Source organism: Hetaerina americana, unplaced genomic scaffold, assembly GCF_022747635.1.
Source record: "Hetaerina americana unplaced genomic scaffold, ioHetAmer1.1.p SCAF_7, whole genome shotgun sequence".
NCBI classification, from domain to species: Eukaryota; Metazoa; Arthropoda; class Insecta; order Odonata; family Calopterygidae; genus Hetaerina; species Hetaerina americana.
The window spans coordinates 26108173-26130144 of NW_027287316.1; the positions used below are offsets into that span (position 1 = coordinate 26108173).

Consider the following 21972-nt stretch of genomic DNA (forward strand, 5'->3'; position numbering starts at 1 on the left):
CGTCAATTTTCTAATCGAAGGGCATAAACTTTATCCATAGGGTAGAAACATGGTTATAATTTACAATATAAAACGTGCAAATTCACTCCAATGCAGTTTCAACGCCCAAAAGCACATACCTCAAAGTCGTCTTCATAATTATACTCTTCAACGATATCACCACTATAACCAACACCTTCCACGTCTATACTATCTTGCACTGAAGCGCTTTGTTCTTTTACACTGGACTTCAAAATGCTGTCACCATCAGACTGCCCTATACTTTGCCTAGACGTCTTTGATTCAGCATTTCTTTTCAACGAACCATCAGCATAAGTCCGAATCGATTCTTTGGTGCTTCTGGCACTCGGTCCATCACCTTCTCCTCGGTGTTTAGATCTTAACTCCAGTGTCGAGATAGGTTTCGAATCCTTAATTTCACTTACTGTGGCATGAGAATTGCTACCAGATCCAACTACACTGTTATCTTCAGAACTTTTGGTCCACGTCCTTGATCTTTCCCTTCCCTTTGTACCACCAACTTCTGTATTCCCAACATTTTCACGAGAGTTAACTACATTTGAACTATCACCCACCGTATTCTTCAACTGAGGAGACTTTTCTACCTTTGATTTTCTAACATGTTCCGACATAATTTTCGTCAGATTTTCTTTCATTCGTGAGCCCGATTTTTCATACGTAGTGCTACCTTTTAAAGAAGGTACAACCATTGGCGAATTTTGTTTCTTGCTATTGCTGTCTTCTACTACTTCAGTTCTCTTCTTAACACTACTAACTCTTCTTGAATCACTACTAAGGACCACATTTCTTTTGCTCTCCTTATTTTCTTTAATTGGGGCTGGCTTTAATTCACTTTTATTTCGAGAAACACTTTTACTTGAGGAGTTTCTTGACGATGCAATGGAAGGACCACCTCCCTTAAACTTCACATTTTGATCTTTTTTGTCAGCCGTTTTAGTTTGATGCAATGAACTTGACTTTCCAAAACTAGTGACCCCTGTTTTCAAAGAAGCGGCAGCCGATCTATCACTTGGTTTCTTGTTTGACATGGCATTGCTTTCTTTGATGGTACTCACCCTGTGATTAGTACCTACCCTATCCTTTGTACCCATTGACTGTGCGGTGGTCTTAGAAGAATAGGAAGTATTACCTATACGTTGTTTCTCAGGTATTGCCGGATCTTTACCCCTGGAACCTTGTTTTTCACTCGCATGTTTGCTCACTGCTGTTTTCGTTCCACGGTGACTGGTTATTAATGCCTTTCCCGAGCTATTGGCGCCAACAGTATGAGGATCTGATCCCTGGTGAACTCCTTTGGTATCTCTTTTTGTCTTTACTTGGTTCGATATTACACGAGAGATCACATCACGATGTTTACTCTTGACTGTCACTTTTGAGGCAGTTGGGTCTGGTTTATCTTTATCTGGCTACGAGTAAATGTAAAAAGAAGTGGTATTTATTTTTCACCCACACATAAATAGCAAACTCAAACTTATCTTCATATATAAAAGGACTTACTAAATCTCCTTGCATTACGAATATTTCAAAAAATTCCGTACGTCCCGAGCAGAACACTTTACAAACAAAACTATTTCCCGACAGCACTTGCGGTAACAAAAGAAGAATGAAATTACGTGATAGCGTATCGGCTGTAACGGCGGTATCGGTTGAATCGAGCTTTAGTTGCTAAATCATTATAATCAATCAATAGATCATATGCTGGTCACTGCAAAGGTAATGGTGTGTTCCTGCTAACTCATGCCCAAAATCTCAATTCTAAATGTGTTTTTCATCAATATCAAATACCTTTACACTATTGTGTAGAGGTAAAAAATGAGTTGCATTCCAGGAATAATATTCTGTCTCTGAGAACCCAAGCCTGAATTTGGGTTGTCTTGCATACGGTGTTTAAACAGGTGTATCTGATGATGAAACGGATTTGAACTATTCGTAGATGAAAATCAGTGGCAAAAGCCACATCCCCAAATGGACAAATGAAATACTGATTAAAGAAATCTATGGAGGTATTTTCTGCATTTGATATATATTTAAATTGTTCCCCCGAAAACGTGACTTTTGATACAAGTCCACATTTTATGTATTTTTCCCTTTCTCTTCCCGAGAAGTTTGATCTCTGACTAGTTCAGAATTATTGAAAGGAAATGCTATGCTGCTAACTTTCCAAACAGATCTTTAGCAATGCATATATTCCATTATAGTTAATCAACAGAGGGGGAGGAAAATGCGGACTGATCTAGATTTATCCTAGCCCTATCCATGTGGCAAACCTAACCAATATTCTCCATGGAAGCTTTCAAAATATACTTATAATGTAAAGAATCCTAACTCATGAAAGTCAAATGCGGCAGTCATTGCTACTGTACTTGAAATGGTCTATTCTCACCTTAGAAATAGTAGTGATTCCTACAGTATGGAGTCAAGGTACAAACTACATTCTCAAAATTTTGGAATGAAAATAAAGATTAAAAAACTACCATATTTTTAAAAATGAAATGGTTAATAATGTTTCCTACAACATTTTCATCAGTACAACCCAGTTGTTATCTTTATTATAAGAATATTTGATTTACTTCACATGCTCTCAGCTTTAATCCCATTGAAAATTTACATCAATACTTGCATACTCAATGGTTTCAGGCTTAATTTGTGGAAGCACTTGGTATCCATAATGAAAGATTTTGTAATTTCCCACTAGATTTATTTTAGGGTATAGTGCATTTCAGACACGTGGCATCACCAGGTACATTTGTACCCGATGATGTTGAAAGTCTGTGAAATGCATAGCATCTTAAAATAAAGTCTGGAAAAGTCCAATATCTTTTAATCTAGATACCAAATACTTCCACAAAGTGAAACCTGAAACTGCAAATTTGAATATTGAATTCCCCTGAGTTGAAGGTTCCAAAGTTCTAGCATATTCAATGGAGCAAAATCAATAATTCTGAATATTCACCTGTTATCTACACATGTTGGTCAAATGAAAAAATATCGAGTTTTTCCATATGAGAATATTTAACATATTATCCATATTCTAACAATTGATGGTGATAGAAAATGGTGAATTGCATTGAATTATAAATCTTTGGAAAAGTTCTTAGCATCCATTATCGTCGGTCGGATGGAGGGTCTGGGCCCACAATATGCGTATTCTATTCTGATGACAATACTTTTAACCCTCTCCGCACTAACAGCAAATGAGCTGGTAAAAAAAGGAAAAAGTCACCAATTTTCAGTATGACTGGTGCCAGAATAACATTCAAAATGTCAGTAAATCACACATTATATATTTTGCCAAGACCAATAAAACTTTTGGTTAATATTGGTTGAAACCAATTCCTTGAGTCCATGGCAAAAACTTTCCAGATATCTCATTTGATAACCAAAAATAACTTTGGCCAACCAGTTGATAATCTAGGTAAAATACCACTCCATTTTCTACCTGATATGAAGCATAATATGCACATATCACTGGATGTTTTGATTTCCATACACAATGGGAAATTCCACTCTATAAATGTGCACCTGGGACTCTTCCCCTCATGTTGAAATTATATATATGTTTTCAAAATTCTAATTAGGATCTTGCATCTTATCTCAAAACTCTAGATGATGCTTAACGCCACCCAGTTTAGAAAAACTAAATACACTGCCATTTCTCAATTTGAATTGAGCTCAAATGCATGGAACCGAAGATGCACTGCAATGCAAATAAACTGGATATGAGAGCCCGTTTCAAAAACAAACTACCATTTTAGACTACCATATAGTCAGACTTAATTACTCGGTTAATATTTTATTTATAATCTAATAAATTAATTATATCTGCTGACAGTCTTCTTGGGTTGCGCCCTATTTATTATGTAATATCTTATCTCCAGATAAATAAATATTATAATATGCATCATGAAAATTCATAGCTACCATAAATGTAAACTTATAGCTGTCAGTTTCATTTTGTATTCTTCACTGAAATAAGAATCTGACTTACCATTTAGCTTTGATAACATCTGTGGAGAGTTATGAGTAATTGGGGAATAAGTCAGCAGACAAATACTAAAAAATATTAATATTTTCATGACTTTCACCGCTTAAAAATTTGCATTTTAATGCCGAACTATTCATTGCTTACTGAAAATACTATCTTACCTAATAATAGCACAGCCATAACCAATTGCAGTTTTAATCTATGAAAAGAATTTTCTTCTTCATAGTCAGTGATCATCCAGAAAATACAAAATAGTTTGCTTTTATTCAATATCTTCAAAAACATTTAACTAAAGGGGTATTTCCCCTTAAAAATTTACAAGGATCCAACACAGTACCATTTGATTTTCATTCAATTTTGCTGTAATTCCCTTCATTTACTCACATTTTCATCTGTGCAATGTAAAAAAAACCATAAAATAAGTAATAAATAATACAGTAAACAATGCAATAATTTCAGAGGGTAAAAATCATTCACCTTGACCGGGATTTGAACCCCGATTCCTTAATGTCCAGTCGAGTGCTTTAGCCAGTTAAGCTATTGAGGCGTCCTCTTAAACTCTGAAATTTTTGGGGCTTTTAAAGGAACAAGACTCCTCGATAGCTTAACTGGGTAAAGCAGTTGACTGGACATGGAGGGATCCAGGTTTGAATCCCGGTCAAGGCGAATGATTTTTACACAGAAATTATTGCATTGAAATGCATATTAGCTGACGACTTTATTAAAAGTTACTGTTGCGGCATCTCCCGCAATTTCTTTGGAATACAGTAAACTGTATGAACGATATAATGGTGGTATGTGTTTTATAAATTTTCTGCTTATTGCATTGTATCCGCAACTGGCTCAAGCAAAAATGGTCCCAGAATACAGTAATATTATTGCACATAGTTTTCGATTATCTTGGGGACCAGGCCATTTGACTGCAATGAGAACCAATTGGGCAGCTATGTTGTTGAGAGGTGGGGTACTTCCAAGAGTGACAACAAATTCCATGCTGTTATATGCCCTATGTTTTGATAGTACATGTGGTGGAGGCTATCAGCCAACTACATTCTTCGTAAGATTCCTCAAATATCTCACAAGAACTCAACCTTAAGGCCTGCAGTTACTCGCCCTTATGCAGTAGTCATGACTCAATAGAGAGTTAGCCATTGGTTAGCCATTCTTGTCCAAATAGGGACTACTAGCTAAGGCAAGCCCAGTATTATTTTTTAATTACACTTTTTCATGGGACAACATTTGTAATAAGTTCCTCAATAATTCCAAGTTTCTATTCCAATACTTAAGTAATAACTTTTGTTTTTAATAGTTTTTATAACATCTAATAACATATTCAAGGATATATGTGGTGATATCAGCATCAATTAGAGGATCTAATTAAACAAGTAGACATTTACTAACTGTGGATGTCGACTAATTTCAGTGGGCCTACTAATATATGTTAACATCAATCACTAAAAACAGGGGTTCTTGTAGTTGATGTCCTATATAATCAAGAGTCATTTGCCAACATTAATGGATGTACAAGTACAATAAAATTATTAGATGGCAATTACCCATTGGCAATACCAACCGAGACTGCATTGCCAATGAAATGCCAAATTTTTGTATGTGAAAATAAAACATTTGGATACATTATATCATTAACATCCAGAAGTCAAAGAATATGTTATATTTATTGTTTCAAGTATTAGGAAAAATATTTACAATCAACACAGGATTAATAATGCACAATAACTTCATTATACTCTTAAATATGATAGATTGGAATGCTAACATATTGTAACACTAGTCGGTGATCATGACTTAATGATAATTCATCACAGAAATTTGAAATAAAAAGATGATAGTGCAAAGATAAGAAAAGGTGTGCCTATTAAATAGCTATAGACTTAAAAAAAAATGGAGTCAAGACAGTTAAAACAATCATGGCACCACATTCAGTTCCAGCACCACAGAAATATAATATGCTTTGCACACTGACTCTCTTCAAAGCCAATTATTGGCAATATGTTAAAAAATATGTTCACGCATAGGAACCTTGGACAATTTTCCTTTCATGCTTCACAGTCAATTCTACAACAGAGCACAACATAAGCCAAAATGATCCATTGAGCAAATGTATAAAGATGTATATAATAATATAATGTTCCATATGATAGCTAAATTGAAATAATCACTTTCTCATGACTGGATTAAGAATCTCAACACGACAAAGTTTCTAAATGTAAAAAAAGATCAATATGCATCAAGTTCCTTATTTTAATGCAGTTATTAATTTCACACTGCCATCCTGCCATTTCCCTTATCATAAATTTACCACTTTATTATGGAAAACTTTAATGAGTTTAGATGGATATAATCCTTGACTTTGAAGAAAATGTGATGTTTGCAACATTTTGCATAAACCTAACAATAAGTTACTCTTAGCAATAATATCATTTTTTAAATATCCCAAAACTCAGGTCTGAGTAAGGCACAAGGACTTAGTTTACAGACTTCTCTCACATACAGGATAAACCATGACCGTTTTTATATATATCAAATAAATACACATAAACAAAGACACTAAGTTTAGTCCACATAGAGGGAAAGGTCTCCCATGGTATTCCATGGTCCACATATCAGAAATGTGGCAATTTGGTAAGCATCTTTTTTTTTACCAGTTCCATATCACAGTACACAAGTTTTACAAGAGTAAAACAGCAGACTCACATGTTACATTTTATTTACCTTCACACCACTGACTTTTCCACAGCTTGAAGCAAAAAGTTAAAATATACAACATGGAGAAACCTGAGCTCCACAACCACATTTGACTGCAAACAAAACCCAATCTGTCAGGGAAGTAGAACTAACTACACTCATGCCATCAAACCTTCAACAAGGTAAGGCATCATAAAAATTTGTTTGCAGTAAGCCTATACAATGTTTTACCCCTTAAATGCATTGACTTGACATTCAATTCCATTGACATGGCCCTCAATGAATATGAGAGCAGGGAGAAATTATTATCACAGACGGATGGCACTTGTAAAGTTTCAGCTCACATCAACTGATGAATAGAACAAAATATATGCAGCTGGTGACACAACTTCACTGGGAGATAATTCAGACACCTCATGGTCATCAAACTTGAACCATCTGAAAAGATTGAAAAAAAAAAACTCATGAATTTAACTGCATACTCCACAAAAATTTTTGAGGAAAGATTTTTTTCAAAAGCATAAAAACTGTCCATTAATTAGTAGAATAAAGCTAAACTATGACATATTGACATGAAATTATTGACTTTGTAATTCCACCCACTTCATTTAAAAACACGACCTTCATTTAAAAAAAGACGTTGACCATAATCATTAACTGATGTTGACGTTCAACGTTGAAACCTGGGTCGTGTTTTTAAATGAAGTGGGTGGAATTACAAAGTCAATAATTTCATTTCAATATGTTATGCAAATTGCATAAAGTTACACAGGAGACAACAAATCTAAACTATGACTTTCAAAAAATGTATTTATCATATTTTTGCCTTAAGCTTTGAAGTATCTTAACCAGGGCTTTCCAAAAACCATTAAACACTGTACACATCCAATGAAAATGGCCTCATAACTATCCCTCTCACACATTTTAAAGGTAAACATTTCCTATTAAAATAGAAAGACTATTCAAAAAGATGGTATCTCATACTTTATATAAGATATGCATAATTTCCATTAAAAATATTTCTCGGAAATTTGTAATTTTCTTTCAATTGAAAAAATTATATAGCCCCACTACCACATATTGCGATGATTCCCCATCCCTTGGACATTCCATCAACATCAATATACCTCAACTCAAGCTCTCCTGAACCATTCTGAGCATCTAAACTTGGATTGTGCCTCAAAATTCTGAATTGAAACTGGTTGAAATATAAGTTATTTAGGTGGATAACAGCAAATGCCATTAAGTAAATACACTTTTCATTTAAGACTGTAACAATTTTCACATCTTTAGTATATTAGCTGGAATTATTTGTATTACACTTATTTATATGATATACTGATCTCATGTGGAAGGAAAGCGATCCATATGATGCCATAGTAATGAGGTCACTAACAGAGAAGAGCACAAAGAGTATATCAGGATGTATTTGTTTTGTACATTTCGAGAATCCATTCAATATAACATATAGCACAGAATTAATGAATTAATTACATTAGATAGTAATAGAATTGAGGGATAAGTGGCTTATCCGCTAACTGTACAGCTCAGATTGTTTAGGTGTGTGTGGCAGTTGGAGAGTCTTGATGGGCATGTTAGGAAGAGGAATAAGACAGCAGCGCCCATTATCACCCATTCTTTTCACGGTATGTTGGGAAGAAATGGTAAAAGACCCATGGAAATAATTGGAGATTAGGGTGAAAAGAGGAAGGAGATCCATAACATTGGTTCATTCATAAAAATCAGTAAGGTTTTTGGATGATCAAGTATTAATTAGCCAGTCAGCCTCTAAGAGTGAAAAACTTATTCTTAAAAGTCCCCTTTACAACATTTTATGAGATTATATCTAATTTATCTAATGCCCAATCAAGTGTAGCTGCCTCCTGCCCCATGGGATATAGCGTACTACAGTAGATATAGATCAATACTTGCATACAACTATATTATGTCAATGCACTGAATTTCCAGGAATTAATTTGGTACCAAAATGTGAAGAGAAACAAAAAATGTGACTCAATCATTTGAGATAGATTCCCTGAATGCTAATTAATGCTTACTTATTGAAATTGCTACTCTTGCAGTGAGCTGTGTAATGCCCTCCATCCATCGTGCCATAGTGGTTGGACACTCCATATAAGTTGTAAAGGACTGAATTTCTTTTGCGGGCTGGATTGTATCCTGACGTGAGCACCTCAGTGCCAACCCATTGTGACACATCCAAGTCCTCGAGGGGGAAGTCGACCATTGTCTGTCGTTTCCTGCACCAACCATCACTTGTAAACCTGTGTAAATAAAAGCATTGTATATTAATTTAATGCTCCAGAAAATGTTTAGCTTGCTTTACAAAGACCCACCAACATAAGTTTGGTCAAGACAAGGCATTTAAGCTGAATACTGATTAAAATTAATTTATAACTAGTAGCAGCAGCAGTTGTTAAATGACATTTCTATAATAAAATGAAATTTTTTATGTGCAATTGGTTTTTGAAAATTCCTTTGGATGGAGCTCCAACTTTATGCACCTGAATCAGATTTCTCTCCACACTTCCCCAATCCCCGAATATCCTACCCCTACTAAATTACCCACCTATCTACGAGGGTCATCCGGAAAGTAGTACCCGTTCGTGAAATAAAGACACAAAAGTAAATATTAACAAACATAAAAAATTTTATTTGAAAGAGGATACTTTAAACTACTTCTCAACATAATCTCCAAGCAAATTAAGGCATTTGTCATAACGTGTGACAAGTTTCTGTATTCCTGCTGCATAGTCCTTCGCCGCCAGCTCATTGAGATACGCGAGGGACCCATCTTGCACAAATTTTTGCATAATGCAGATGGTGTTTAACAATTTCATGAACAATTGTTCGAGAAACATTGGGAAAATGCTCACAGATGTCATCAATTGTGACGCGCCGATCGTTCCTCACGAATTCGTCAACTGAGCTCACCAGTTGGTCTGTAATGACAGACGGTCTCCCCGAACGCTCATCGTCGTGTGTGTTCCCCCTCCCCATGTTGAAGTTGCGACACCACCGCCGAACAGACGACTCGTCCATTACATTGTCTCCATACACCTCCTTTAATTGGCGATGAATATCACATGGGCGAACGTTTCTTGCATTGAGGAATTTAATCACTGCCCTCACTTCACAACTGGCGGCGTTCTCAATTTTTTTAAACATTGTAAACAATCACAGAAACAACACAGGCAATGCTAGCGTCACGCAACTTGGCTCAGAGAAGGCAGACAAGCCACTGAAGCTATCTGACCTCGTCCAGCGGCTACTCGCGTCGTCAGCACTTCATGCGGCACGAACGGGTACTACTTTCCGGATGACCCTCGTATAATAGTGACAATGATCTTGGCTGTTCTTCACCGGCACAAATAACTACTTCTACTACTAGTACTCTGTTTCATCCTATGAATAATCAGGTCAAATATAGTCTCACCCTATTATTAATCAGTTATGCTATCAGTAAAAGCAGTTCGGTAAGAAATATTGTCATATATCATAATTTATCAATATCAACATAATCATATAGTAATTTACAGATCATCAATCAATCATTCAAAATAATTTTGTATCCTATTTTTGGTACTTCTGTTATCACAACGTGAAATTATGACTGGTTTCAAGTAGATATTTTTGAGATAATGATGTACTGATTAAATACCCATTTTATATTATTTTTCAGCATTTTTAATAATAATAAAAATAGAAAATGCTTACCCTGTATCTCAAAGTGTTAGCCCATGGATATACCAACCAACTAAAATAAAACAAGTGACATAATGGTTCTATCCTAGACGTTTAATCAAAAGTCTTAGCTGGAGCTTGTCTATTTATAAAACATTAATCTAGTGTGCATAAGCATTTTCATAATAATTCGTTTGTAACTTTGCATGAGGATGCCTCATTATAACATATGTCAATGGATAGCAAAAGCATGCCTTTCTCCACACTTCCATTTCTAAAAATAAGATGTGAAACCAGAAAGCATTTAATTAAAAAAGTCAACTGTATAATGAAGATGGTGCTGAGGTTATTAGTTAAATTAAAACCCTATTTATAGGAAATAGCACTTGCCTTTTGAAATGGATGACTAGAATTCGTGGAAGGATCCAAATATCAAACTTTTTGCTGGCATCTCTAGGTTCCTTACATTTTGGACAATTCCAACCACTTATGTGCTCCCCTTTGAGGTATAAAGACATGCAGTCCTAAAAAAGATCACAAAAAATGTCATACAGCCAGTTGTTCATATACATGTCAATCAGCCATAAACACAGCACATAATTTTCACTGGCAGCTGGTTACAGAAATATTCATTTATGATTTCATAATTTTTCAGGCTGATGGTATTGTATTATATAAGAAATTACCCTGTGGTGACATTTATTAAAAATATTACATAAGAAAGTAAATGTATATTTGAAAAAGTAATAAAAGGACTTATAAATTCATTAGGTTCCAGCCAGATACATCTTGAAGGCCAAATGCTCTGAGTTCCAACTGAATATGCCAAGAAAAAGCAAAACTGAATCTCCGGGAAAAAAATTATTGATGCATTATAAGCCTTACTGCTTGTGAAATCACAATTCTGGATAGACAGCCAATCCCTTACCATAAGATGCTTGTGGTTTTCCAGGAGGGTATGCTCCCCAAAAAATCACACAAGAAGAGTAATTCAAGTTCTAAGGTCACCCAATTTTTTTTCTAGGGACTGGAAGTAGATTGAAAGTGTGGTTGAGCATAAATTATACGGGCAGTCATTATGTATACAAACCATGCAAGGCACAGGATTACATACATACAATGCACAGGATTTTTATAGCTGCCATTAGTGTGAGAAGCATTTTCAATACTTAAAATGGCATCCTTTAGTGCACAAGAACTACATGACCATCCATATTTTCCACTAGTGGAGTTTAGTTGCCCATCAAAATTCATCGCCATCTGATTGAGGCATGCAACAATGGTGCTTAAGATGTGAAAAATATGCAGCTCAGAGTACAACAGTTCAAAGAAGGCCAAATATTGGGTAACGACAAACTCAAAAAATCCCAGCCATGTACCAGATAATGCAAAAATTTCAGTGTAAAAATCATTCACCTTGACCAGGATTTAAACCTGGATCTACCTCCATTAAAAGTTACTGTCTCGGCATCTCCCGCAGTTTCTTGGAATGTACTAGATAGTTTTTTCACAGGGTGATATGGATCCCTACAGAAGTGCTCTTGGCAGCCATGGAATCATGGCATCAACATTGTGAAGACGAGTATGTCAACACAAAGATGGGTGTACATTGGCATTGAAATTGTGAAGACACGTATGTCCACATGAAGACATGCGAATGTCTACAGGGTGATTACGCTAAGAAGCAGCAGACTTTTTAACTTTTGGTGCGACCAGTCTGTCAGACAAAAATAGTATACCTTAGAACTTAAACTTGCCATGTAATTGGGTGAAATTGAGGATGTCCAGAGACATAAACAAGGTTTGAATTGAGTCCTCAGATCGAATGCCAAAAATACACTTCCCACCTGTACTGAACTGTCAAACATTGGAAAAAGATGATCGAATGCTGCTTCCTATATGTGTTGGATTTGCTGGAACAGCCACCAAATTTCCTAAGTTAAGACCTCAGCTATCCTAAAGAGCAACATTTGCCATTAGCCGGGTTTTTTTATAGATCAGGAGACACCCTGAAAATTGAAGTAGCTTCTATTGAGATCCAAATAAGTAAATTACTCACGGCAAGAGAACAGCGAGTAGCATTGGGAGGAATGGGCAGTGACAAGTTGGAGAATGGCTCATAGGTCACAGATTGTTCGCCACACTGCAAACAGCACACAGTGGATGCCTGCTGCCCATAGAATAGATGCAGCACAAGGGACTCATTTAGGTGGCAGAAGTCATTCCATGCTCTTATTGCACCTTCTGGACCGGAGGCATTCTGTGCAGGCTGATGAGATGGACTGTTTCCCATCTTGTTGGCTCGATGACTAGCCTAGTAAAAAAGAGGTTGTAAGGCAGCCAATCAAATCATTTCTCGAAGACTGAGCAGACCAAACCCTCCATTATCCTAATGTATACAGTAGGATGCACCTAATGGCAAAAAAACAAGGTGTTAACTGCCCCAATTAACATTATTAAATTATTAAAAAGACACCAGATACATGAGAGACATATTTTGGATGTGGAAATTCCTTAAAAATGATGAAAAGTAACTTTATGTTAGAATTAAAGTAAGCTATACATTTCATTTTCTTGGAAGGGAAGGTCATCATGACAAGTTAGATAACTTCAAAGGTGTTATATTATCTTCCCAAAATGCAATTGAACAATTTGGAAGTCAAGAAGAATAGTTTTAATAGAATTAATTTAACTAATGCTTCCTTTGAGTAAGATTCCTTCCATTATATTACTGTATAAATAATTTACACACTAATTATTTTACCAAATACATAAACTTACTCGATTCAAATCTTCATGCAACCAGTCCATCAATATGGTGAGGAACTCATGAGAATCTTGCTGCTCATGGCCAGCAAATGCCTTCTTGTGCATGCCAACAACTCCCTTAAATATACCAAGCAGTTCCATTAAACACACAAATGCAAAAGAATACACTTCCTCATATCCTTGTTGGATTTATAGTATTTTTAGAGCAAAGGAAGAAGTAAAAAAAATAGTAAATGACTTAGTTTCGGCTTATAGGTCTAGCTCATAAACATAGTGCCCAATATCAAATAAAAGTAACAAAAAATTGAAAGAACTCAAAATTATAGAAAATACTCCAGTAATAGTATTATTCTGATAGCGTACCACCAAACATTGTGATATCTTAATGCTCAATACAGAAACTTAAGTGGAAATATTTACTAAGGATTTAGAGAGAAAATGATTTATCATTGCTACAAATAAAATTTGGGAAAATTCTCAAATTTAGTAGTAAATGAGGATTTTTCTCACGAAATTCATTAGCCCCACTAAAAGAGGCACCAGTGTTGTGCAAAGCAAGGAATGGTAAATAAAATATTGAATTAGATAGGAAATTCCACAATTATAAATGTTAAATTTTCTATGCAAAACCTGATCTCTTCCCCTTGCTCCTTTAATGAACACCCAGCATCACTCTCAAGATTTATAGTGCTCCAAATTAAATAGAATGACTGCTTACTTTTAAATCCCTGCATGCAATTGAACGATATTCTCCACTCCAAAGGGCACGGACCAGTGCAGCTACTTCCTCGGCAACCTCACCACGCAACTTTGTACTACGGTTAACATCTTCCCTGAAACATTTTAGGAAAAATTATTCCAATTATATATTATACCATTATTTCCAAAAAGAGGCGAAAATAGGTTTAAATTGAATATTTATGGCTTAATGATCATCAATTTCAGGAGTAATCAGCATGTCATCATTATACGAAGGTGGTATTTTTTTCAACCTGTGATGGGCCATAAAAAAAGACAAGTGAGCATTAAAATATTGTTTTATTACTTACAGTTATGTACACTTATGGTTACTTATTGTCAGTAAAAGCAGTCACATAAACATGGACACCTAAATATTCTCCCACCAAGTGTGAATTGCAAATCGTTATTTGTTTCCTGCTAGCAAAAGGGAATAGTGCCGCACAAATTCATCGAAGAATGAGCCAATTGTACGGAGAAAACTTCATGACTGATGATGTTGTGCATGAATGTCATCGAAAATGTGAAGATGGCCAAAGTGATGAGCATGATGAAGCGGGGTCAAGGACACAAGTCTGTTGCCACGACAGCCTTGTTCAACGAGTTGACAAAGGTTAGAGAAAAACTTGGGTTTACCATAGGTACTTCGTCCATGAAATTTCCTAAAGTTTCAAAATCTTCTCGGTACTCTATCGTTACGGAACATTTAGATTACAAAAAATTTGTGCTTGCTGGGTCCTAAAACTGTTGACTGACAGCCACAAAACTCACGCAATGGCTTCAGCTTTGATGTTCCTCGACCATTATGCCACTGAAAGAGATAACTTTTTGAATTCAATTGTGACCAGAGATGAAACGAGGATTCATTAAGGCCCACCAAAACAAATTGACAATCACAAAATGGAGGCACGCAAATTCACCAAACAAACCTTCAACAATCGAAATGTTATGGCTACCATGTTTCGGGGCCATAAAGGTGTGTTGATTTTAGAGTCAATGCATGGGCAACGATTAATGCAGCTTTTTATTGTGAAACATTTTGTGGTTTGTAAAGAGCCATTCAAAACAAAAGAAGAGGCACGCTGACTTCTGCAATTGTTCTGATCCATGACAATACCCATCCTCGCAGAGCTGGTGCAACCCAACGGTTCCTTGGGCAATTTCAATGGGACATTTTCGATCAACTGCCATACAGTCCCGACCTAGTGCCGAGTGACTTCCATCTTTTCCCTAAACTGAAGAAAAGGTTTGGAGGACAGCACTTCCAAACCAACGAGGAGCTTCAAGACAACGTCAAGACTCATTTAAATTCATTGGCAGCAACATTTTATTAAGAGGGCATTGTAAAGCTTATCCACAGGTACGAAGAATTCCTCATCCATCAAGATGATTATTTCGAAAAGTAACCATAATTGTACATAACTATTAATGATAAAATAATTTTTTTATACTCACTTGTCCTTCAGTTATGGCCTATCGGAGGTTGAAAAAAAAGACTGCCCTTGTATAAAGGTCACTTAGCATGGAAAGATTTTTTTTTTTTAAATATCAGCAATATGTACCATCACAATTTCCAGAGAATCCACAGGGGTGATTCAGGAGCACAACTGTATTTTTCAAAGCAATCTCAATTTTATTATGTTTATAATATAGTTACCCAAGTCATACACGCAAATATGAGATTGTGCCAGTGGAGAAATAAATCCATTTTTTTGTCAGATGCCCTCCAAGCATCATTCATTACTTAACATATAGGTATTTTTTATGTTAATCAATGCTACCGACACCATACATGCTTCAGTCAAGAGCAATGAAAGCACCAATCGCCAAACTGACACTGTTGAATCACATCTTAGATCCCAAACGGCCAAAGCAATAAATAATTAGGTATTTATAATAATTTTTTCCATGCTAATTCCATAAATCAATTAGAATACCACAAAACTATCTCATTAATAAAACAGCAATATATGGATACATTTAGAAGAGATTAGGATTCAGCAATCATATTAATTTTCTCGTTGATAAAATGCAAAAAAAATTTAAGATCATCAAAAAAGTTGAATAATTACCTATACTGTCCATCACAGAAGTACTTCACTAGGCTGGTTGTGTGGTTGATGCACTGCAAGATGGAATTCATGTAGCAAGAATTACCCAAATTACGAAGTCCTGTTAGGCCACGACCCTAAAAAAGGAAACGACAGCATAAAATACGGGATTTTTTTAAAATATGGACACACAAAATGCTGAAGAGACAGCATTAATTGAAAATGAAAAAAGGAACTGCCTATTCAACTTTAAATAAAATTATTGTGAAATGACCTAAGCTTGGCAAAAGGGTAACATGATATTCAAAACTGGGAAAGAATAACATTTCCAAGTACACAATACGTTGAAATTAAAATTTCAGTGACCACCCTCAAGACAATACATTTTTTTCTTAGATTCTTAATGTTACCACAGCTTAAAGAGAATAATCCCATTCATTAGCTAAATATTTTTGTTACTTTCAGGTCCCTTTTCCTATACCCTCAAGGAAACAATTCAAATGGAAGGAAGGACTGCATAAGAAATTTTCTGGGTAATCCTCAGAGATTCATATGAATAGAAGCAGCAAGATTTATAAGCCATACAGTCACCAATGTTAAACTGAATGAAGATATCTCTTTTGGTTACATTTCAAGTACCACACAAAGAATTTTCTACCATTGATGGTCAAAAAATGTTGATCAACATTATAACTCCATATATTTTGTCCAATAATTGCTGAATTTCTAATAAAATAACCCTGAGAATATTCAAATTGGATAACTAACCAGAACCTACTGTATCTCAACATGCATACAAAAAATATTAAGATGAAGTATTTTGTAGCGAATAACTAAACCAGGGACCCTGAGTCAAAATTTTTAGTGCGCTCTCTTAAATAAATACTGCACAGAGTTCTTCATAATAGGCCATTTCATAACTATTTCACGAGTAAATACTGAAATTTTTGCATCCTCAAAAGGTTCATCAAAAATTTATTTTTGATCAGTCATTTTGCACAACATTTTCCCACCTTTGAATTAATACCCAGATTTACAAATGTAGGATTAGTGGAGAAATGAAATTTTGGGAAGCCAACTTCATGGTGAATAACGTTTTCAAAAGGTCATGCTACTGCCTTTTTGCTAGTGATTATGGAATCTCAGTACAAAGAAAAAGTTTCAAGTGTTGTCATTAAAAGTAACAAAAAATGTTTAATGAGTATTCAGTAATATTGGTCACCAATGTTGTCTAATCAGCTACAGGAGTGAATACATGTGAATGTCACATAGCAAAAAATTATGCAGTTTAAAGCACAAGTCAAATATTATTATCCTCGACTGAAATTTTCATTATGCTTTTTCAAGAACTTCATGCAAAAATTTATTAGGTTGATATCCCTAATACAAGGAATTTCACTCCCTGGCAAGGAAGCCACTTGCCATGCTGCTTACTCCTCTTGCACTAAGTTCCAATCCAGCCTCAATTCATCACCGAAATAACTTCATTCCTCAACTTTTAACCAATGCTGAAATTCTCAGAAAAAACTCGACAGTACTTTCACCACGTACTCCTAGTAGATAACTTATATTTTCTCATGAATTCAAAACAAGGTTGAAAACAGTGTTTTTCAAACAACATGAATTTAAAGATATAGAGTGCATGATAAATCAACCCGCACATCAATTTTTATTGATAAAAAACATACACAAACAAATACTTAACACAACGCAAGGATATTATGATTTTGCCAAGTTATAATCATAGAACATTCACCTTTCGAAGAGGGATGCACAAGAGGGAGTGGGTAGGTATGATGCGAAATTTGGACACCAACACCATTGTGCAGCATCAACACTACACTTGGTCGCAACAATGTCATTGAGGCCTAGGGGGGTTAAAATGAACACAGGTGAGTAGGGGTACTCCAGCTTCTCGGGCTAACACAAGGGAGGGACTATCCACAGGGATCTTCCTCCGAATGAAACCACGACTAATACTGAAGGCATTGGGGATCCCCATGGCAGGGGAGGCTGGAGGATGGAGGGGAGGGGAGGGGAGGTTGTGGAGGGGTAAGGGGGTCAGGGAGTGGAGGGAGGGGGGATCAATGGGGAGGGGAGGGGAACTCAATGGCCACTGGGGAGGGGAGGGGAGAGAGAGAGAGAGAGCACTCACACCAAATGGAGTGACAAACTGGAGGCAAAAAACTTGATTAGGACTCATCCCTTCCTTCGTGGGAAATTGCCTCAAGAGTTTTAGTCGACTCGCCGCGACTTTTCAAACACGATTTCAGCTCCAAAGAGCCGTCTTTTCCCTTCCAGGGGCATCTCTGCCTTTCCCACACAATCTTCAAAATTGATCGCGGTAAAGAGTACTCGGTTGAAAAGGCTTAAGCAATGAGCAAACGCACCTACCCAAGCGTATTAAACCTTTAAGGGGCACTCCCATTGGTAAGACTGGATGCAAACCAGTTGTTTTAATTGATTATTCTCATTGAATGTGTCCCTACCGACGTAAACCCATTGAATACTATGGTATCAATACTGGTCACGAATTCTTTCGCGTCTGGATTCTTTTATTTACACGGAGAGCCCGAGAAACTAAAAGGGGAATCGGGAGTGTTTTCGCTCTCGCCGGGATTGTATCCTCCGGTCAATATGAGTTTTGACATAAGTCAAGATCTAAACAGAAAAAAATTCGAACACACAAGATACGGTATGGACAAATGGGCCGAGGTCTCGTCGGCAAACGATAAGGTCACGGATTTTCATATCGCCAGCTTGCACGAGCGTCAAGCTGGTTCCCACTGGATTTTCCGAAAAGGAGTTCACGGTTCAAGTGTCCTCAGCCGTTTTAAGCACCCTGTATCCCCAAATTACTAACCCCACAATATATCCGAATGCACAAAAAAAATTTCAACAGCAATGCTAATTAAAAATTCCGTCGACGGAGACTTCTTTTGAACAAAATACGGTTAAGAACAAAGTACCGGTTGTCGAAAAAAAAACCCGCTATTTTGATGAACAAAAAATTAATTATTGGGGTCAGCCATACTGTATTATTATAAACAGATTAGCTTAGTATCCTTTAACCGCAATATCCTTAGACTGCGACTCGAAAAGGTAATTTTGTCGCATTTACGATTTCAGGGTTCAAATTGCAAAAATAAATAGAAAAAATACAAGCAGAGTGTCTGGCCTAGGAGAACTTACGATTTTGTTTACTAATTATAGACTTCTACGATAAAACAAAAAATTCTCATTACTCCAAAGAGGCTTGTACTCAATTAACCACAACGCGCTCCGGCGCACTGCGTCATTTTCAAGCCAAATATATTTTTATCGTCATTCTCATTAATAGATAGCAGAATATGTTATTTAAATCAATAATATAAACTCGCGCAACCGTTAATTCATGTGTCACTGCTCGTAACGATGTCTCCAAATCGAAAATAATTTTTTGAAAGCACGTGAACTCACGCAAATGTTAACCGATGACGTACACTGCCGCAAGCTGATCCCAATCGACACTGTTCGCGAATTAATGAATACGACGCGCAGCCGGAAAGTAATACGCGCCACGATTGAAATTCTATTTCGGGGTGACCGAATTCATCGTAAAACAAATCTGATAAAAAGGAAATACGTGACTATCAAAACATAGCAATGCTGAGATAAGATTTTCACGAAGGTTTTCATTCACGCACAAGTTAGGAACCTAATTGCAGTTGGCTTTACAATTAAATTACAGAAATTGGAAACTTGAACTGGAAGAAATCAATGACTGGCATCACTTAATTAGGGTAATTAGAACTGTAAAAAATGTCAACATTTAACAATTCTGCCGTTTCAAATGAAACTCGCAAAAATTCTGCTAGCATTTTACACCCAACGTCCACATGTTCTGTATCCTGACATCCGTGATTGAGGTTAAAAATGTTAACTACAGTGTTATAAAATGTAGTACACATACCATACATTACACATCTACTATAACACGCAATACAAAGATTTTCAGCAAATAAATGCTGATTAGAAATGTTTTCAAAACGGCCGCATGTGGAGGTGGTCATTTTAGTTTTCATAGATGTGAACCGCACGAAGCTATTTACCTAGTCTTGACAACTACGACATTTTTTCAATCGCAAAAAAGAAAAAAAATAATATCGAAAATATATTTCAGTTTACATAAACCATGGGCTCACAAGGGGATTATTAAGAGGTACTTGGACATCAAAGTATGCACAAGAGAGGAAAAAACTGACAAATATCTGATATAGTAATTAAATAATAATAAAATAAAAGTTTTTTATGTGGAAAGGCGAAGAATTTTAAATTTAATTTCAATGATGAAGTAATTGTTCGCATTTCGAAAGAATTGATAAACAATAAAAGAGCGGCAAAAAACGATGGGCCACATTACCACCTGAGATGATACATTCATCAATTTGCAAATTCGAAACCATTCTTCATTTACAGGTACTAAACTTTAAAAACTTCATTTATTACTCAGCCATATCCACTTACTCTACTACATAAAATAAATACGAAACGTCAGAAGGCCATCCGGGTGAAATACAGCTGCTACAGCTTGGACTTTAGGGGAAGAATTGCATCGGGGTAAGAATAATTTGCAAGAAGATGGGAATCTATGATATGTTTAGAGAAAAAATTAATATTAACTTTAATACGGAGCGCTGTATAAATACAAAACCTAGTATTTGAGGCAAGAGGATGAGCGTAGATCAAAGGCTTTTGGGATATGGTTAAGAAGAAAAATGAGCAAATAAGACTAAAAAAACTGAAATCCGAAATTGGAGGAGGTTGGAAGTGGTGCTAGAAAGAGCAGTAGGCTGCGAGAGAAGGGAACAGTTTTGGTGACTGGGGAGGAGAGAGGAGGAAAATAGGCTTTTTGGACGTCATGAAGGCAAGTGGAAGGTACGAAGTACTAGGTAGGGCATGGAAGAGGAAGCAAACGCGATAAATGGTGCAAAATAGTGGCAAAGGACCGTCCCAAAATCTAACTAATTCTAAATTACCTTAGAATCAAATTTAAAACCAGGAGAGTAATTACGATTATATACAAAACTATCTCTGTCAGACTACGTGTCATAGAGCTAGACCTTTCTATCAAATTTTTATTACGATTTTCAATTTACCAATGGCAGCTGGGATCCCCAAACTGTTTGATATTTCAATTTTGCCTCTCGACAAGCGTAATATCAATTATTCATTTCCACAACACCTACCGAAACTAACTGAGAATAAGATGTCAGTACAAAGTTAAAATTCAATGACTATACAGTACAATTAAAACTAACACACTACAATGTGACTACAAGAAGCTGGGAATTTAATATAATAAACGTCTTTTCCTTTAAAGCTTGTCATTTCCATTATTTGGATGACATAACACAGACGGGTCTCCGGTTTGTTTTTATTATATTAAGTCTAAATCCTTCCCACACACAGCAACAGGAAATTCTGTCACATGCGCTCCCTCGACTTCTAGGTCTTCCTTTCCTATATCCTAAGCATAACACTTCTTCACCCCATCCTTTCCCTACCTCTAATTTCAAGTCATAATCGAAATTCAGTAAAGGCTTGAAATGACTCTTTTCCCTGCTGTCTATAATACGCGTTAATTTGGTTGAGTAATTTTTCCAAATCCAAGCTTAAAGTGGTTGGTTATAATTGGGTTTATCTCATGTTGAAAACAGGGGAAAACCGTCACATTTTGTCGTAAATTAATAAGTACTTTACGAAAAAACTTCCCATGCTGACAATAGAGATTCGTATCCGGCATCACTGAGTAGCCCAGAAACCGCACAAGTCACCCAAACACACTGCGATGACCATATCATATATTTCCCAAAATAACTTTCCCTCTTTAAGAGTAAATGCCTACAAGTAACGCGTTAATCTCATCTAATTTCAAAAAGACAATGATTCTACTGCTTAGGTCACCAGCGATTATATAGTTTCTGATAGCCATCGATTCCACATTTTACGATCAATAAA

At 36.1% G+C, this 21972-nt stretch overlaps 2 protein-coding genes across 3 annotated transcripts in view; both read right to left on the reverse strand.

Annotated features, from left to right (window-relative positions):
* The window catches only part of LOC139696394 (cytoplasmic dynein 2 intermediate chain 1-like), a 32414-nt gene extending 30826 nt beyond the window's left edge, over positions 1-1588 (reverse strand). The window contains exons 1-2 of the mRNA XM_071595141.1: positions 1519-1588; positions 120-1427 (exon numbers count right to left, since the gene is read on the reverse strand). Coding sequence (XP_071451242.1) covers positions 120-1427; positions 1519-1533 — 1323 coding nt within the window. The 5' untranslated portion in view covers positions 1534-1588. The remainder of the gene's footprint in view (positions 1-119; positions 1428-1518) is intronic.
* A 4075-nt stretch (positions 1589-5663) lies between these two features.
* The window catches only part of LOC139696257 (ubiquitin carboxyl-terminal hydrolase 8-like), an 87858-nt gene continuing 71549 nt past the window's right edge, over positions 5664-21972 (reverse strand). For both annotated transcript variants that reach the window (XM_071594940.1, XM_071594941.1), the window contains exons 13-19: positions 15994-16109; positions 13902-14016; positions 13196-13300; positions 12474-12728; positions 10805-10938; positions 8770-8994; positions 5664-7150 (exon numbers count right to left, since the gene is read on the reverse strand). In XM_071594940.1, coding sequence (XP_071451041.1) covers positions 7048-7150; positions 8770-8994; positions 10805-10938; positions 12474-12728; positions 13196-13300; positions 13902-14016; positions 15994-16109 — 1053 coding nt within the window. In that variant the 3' untranslated portion in view covers positions 5664-7047. The remainder of the gene's footprint in view (positions 7151-8769; positions 8995-10804; positions 10939-12473; positions 12729-13195; positions 13301-13901; positions 14017-15993; positions 16110-21972) is intronic.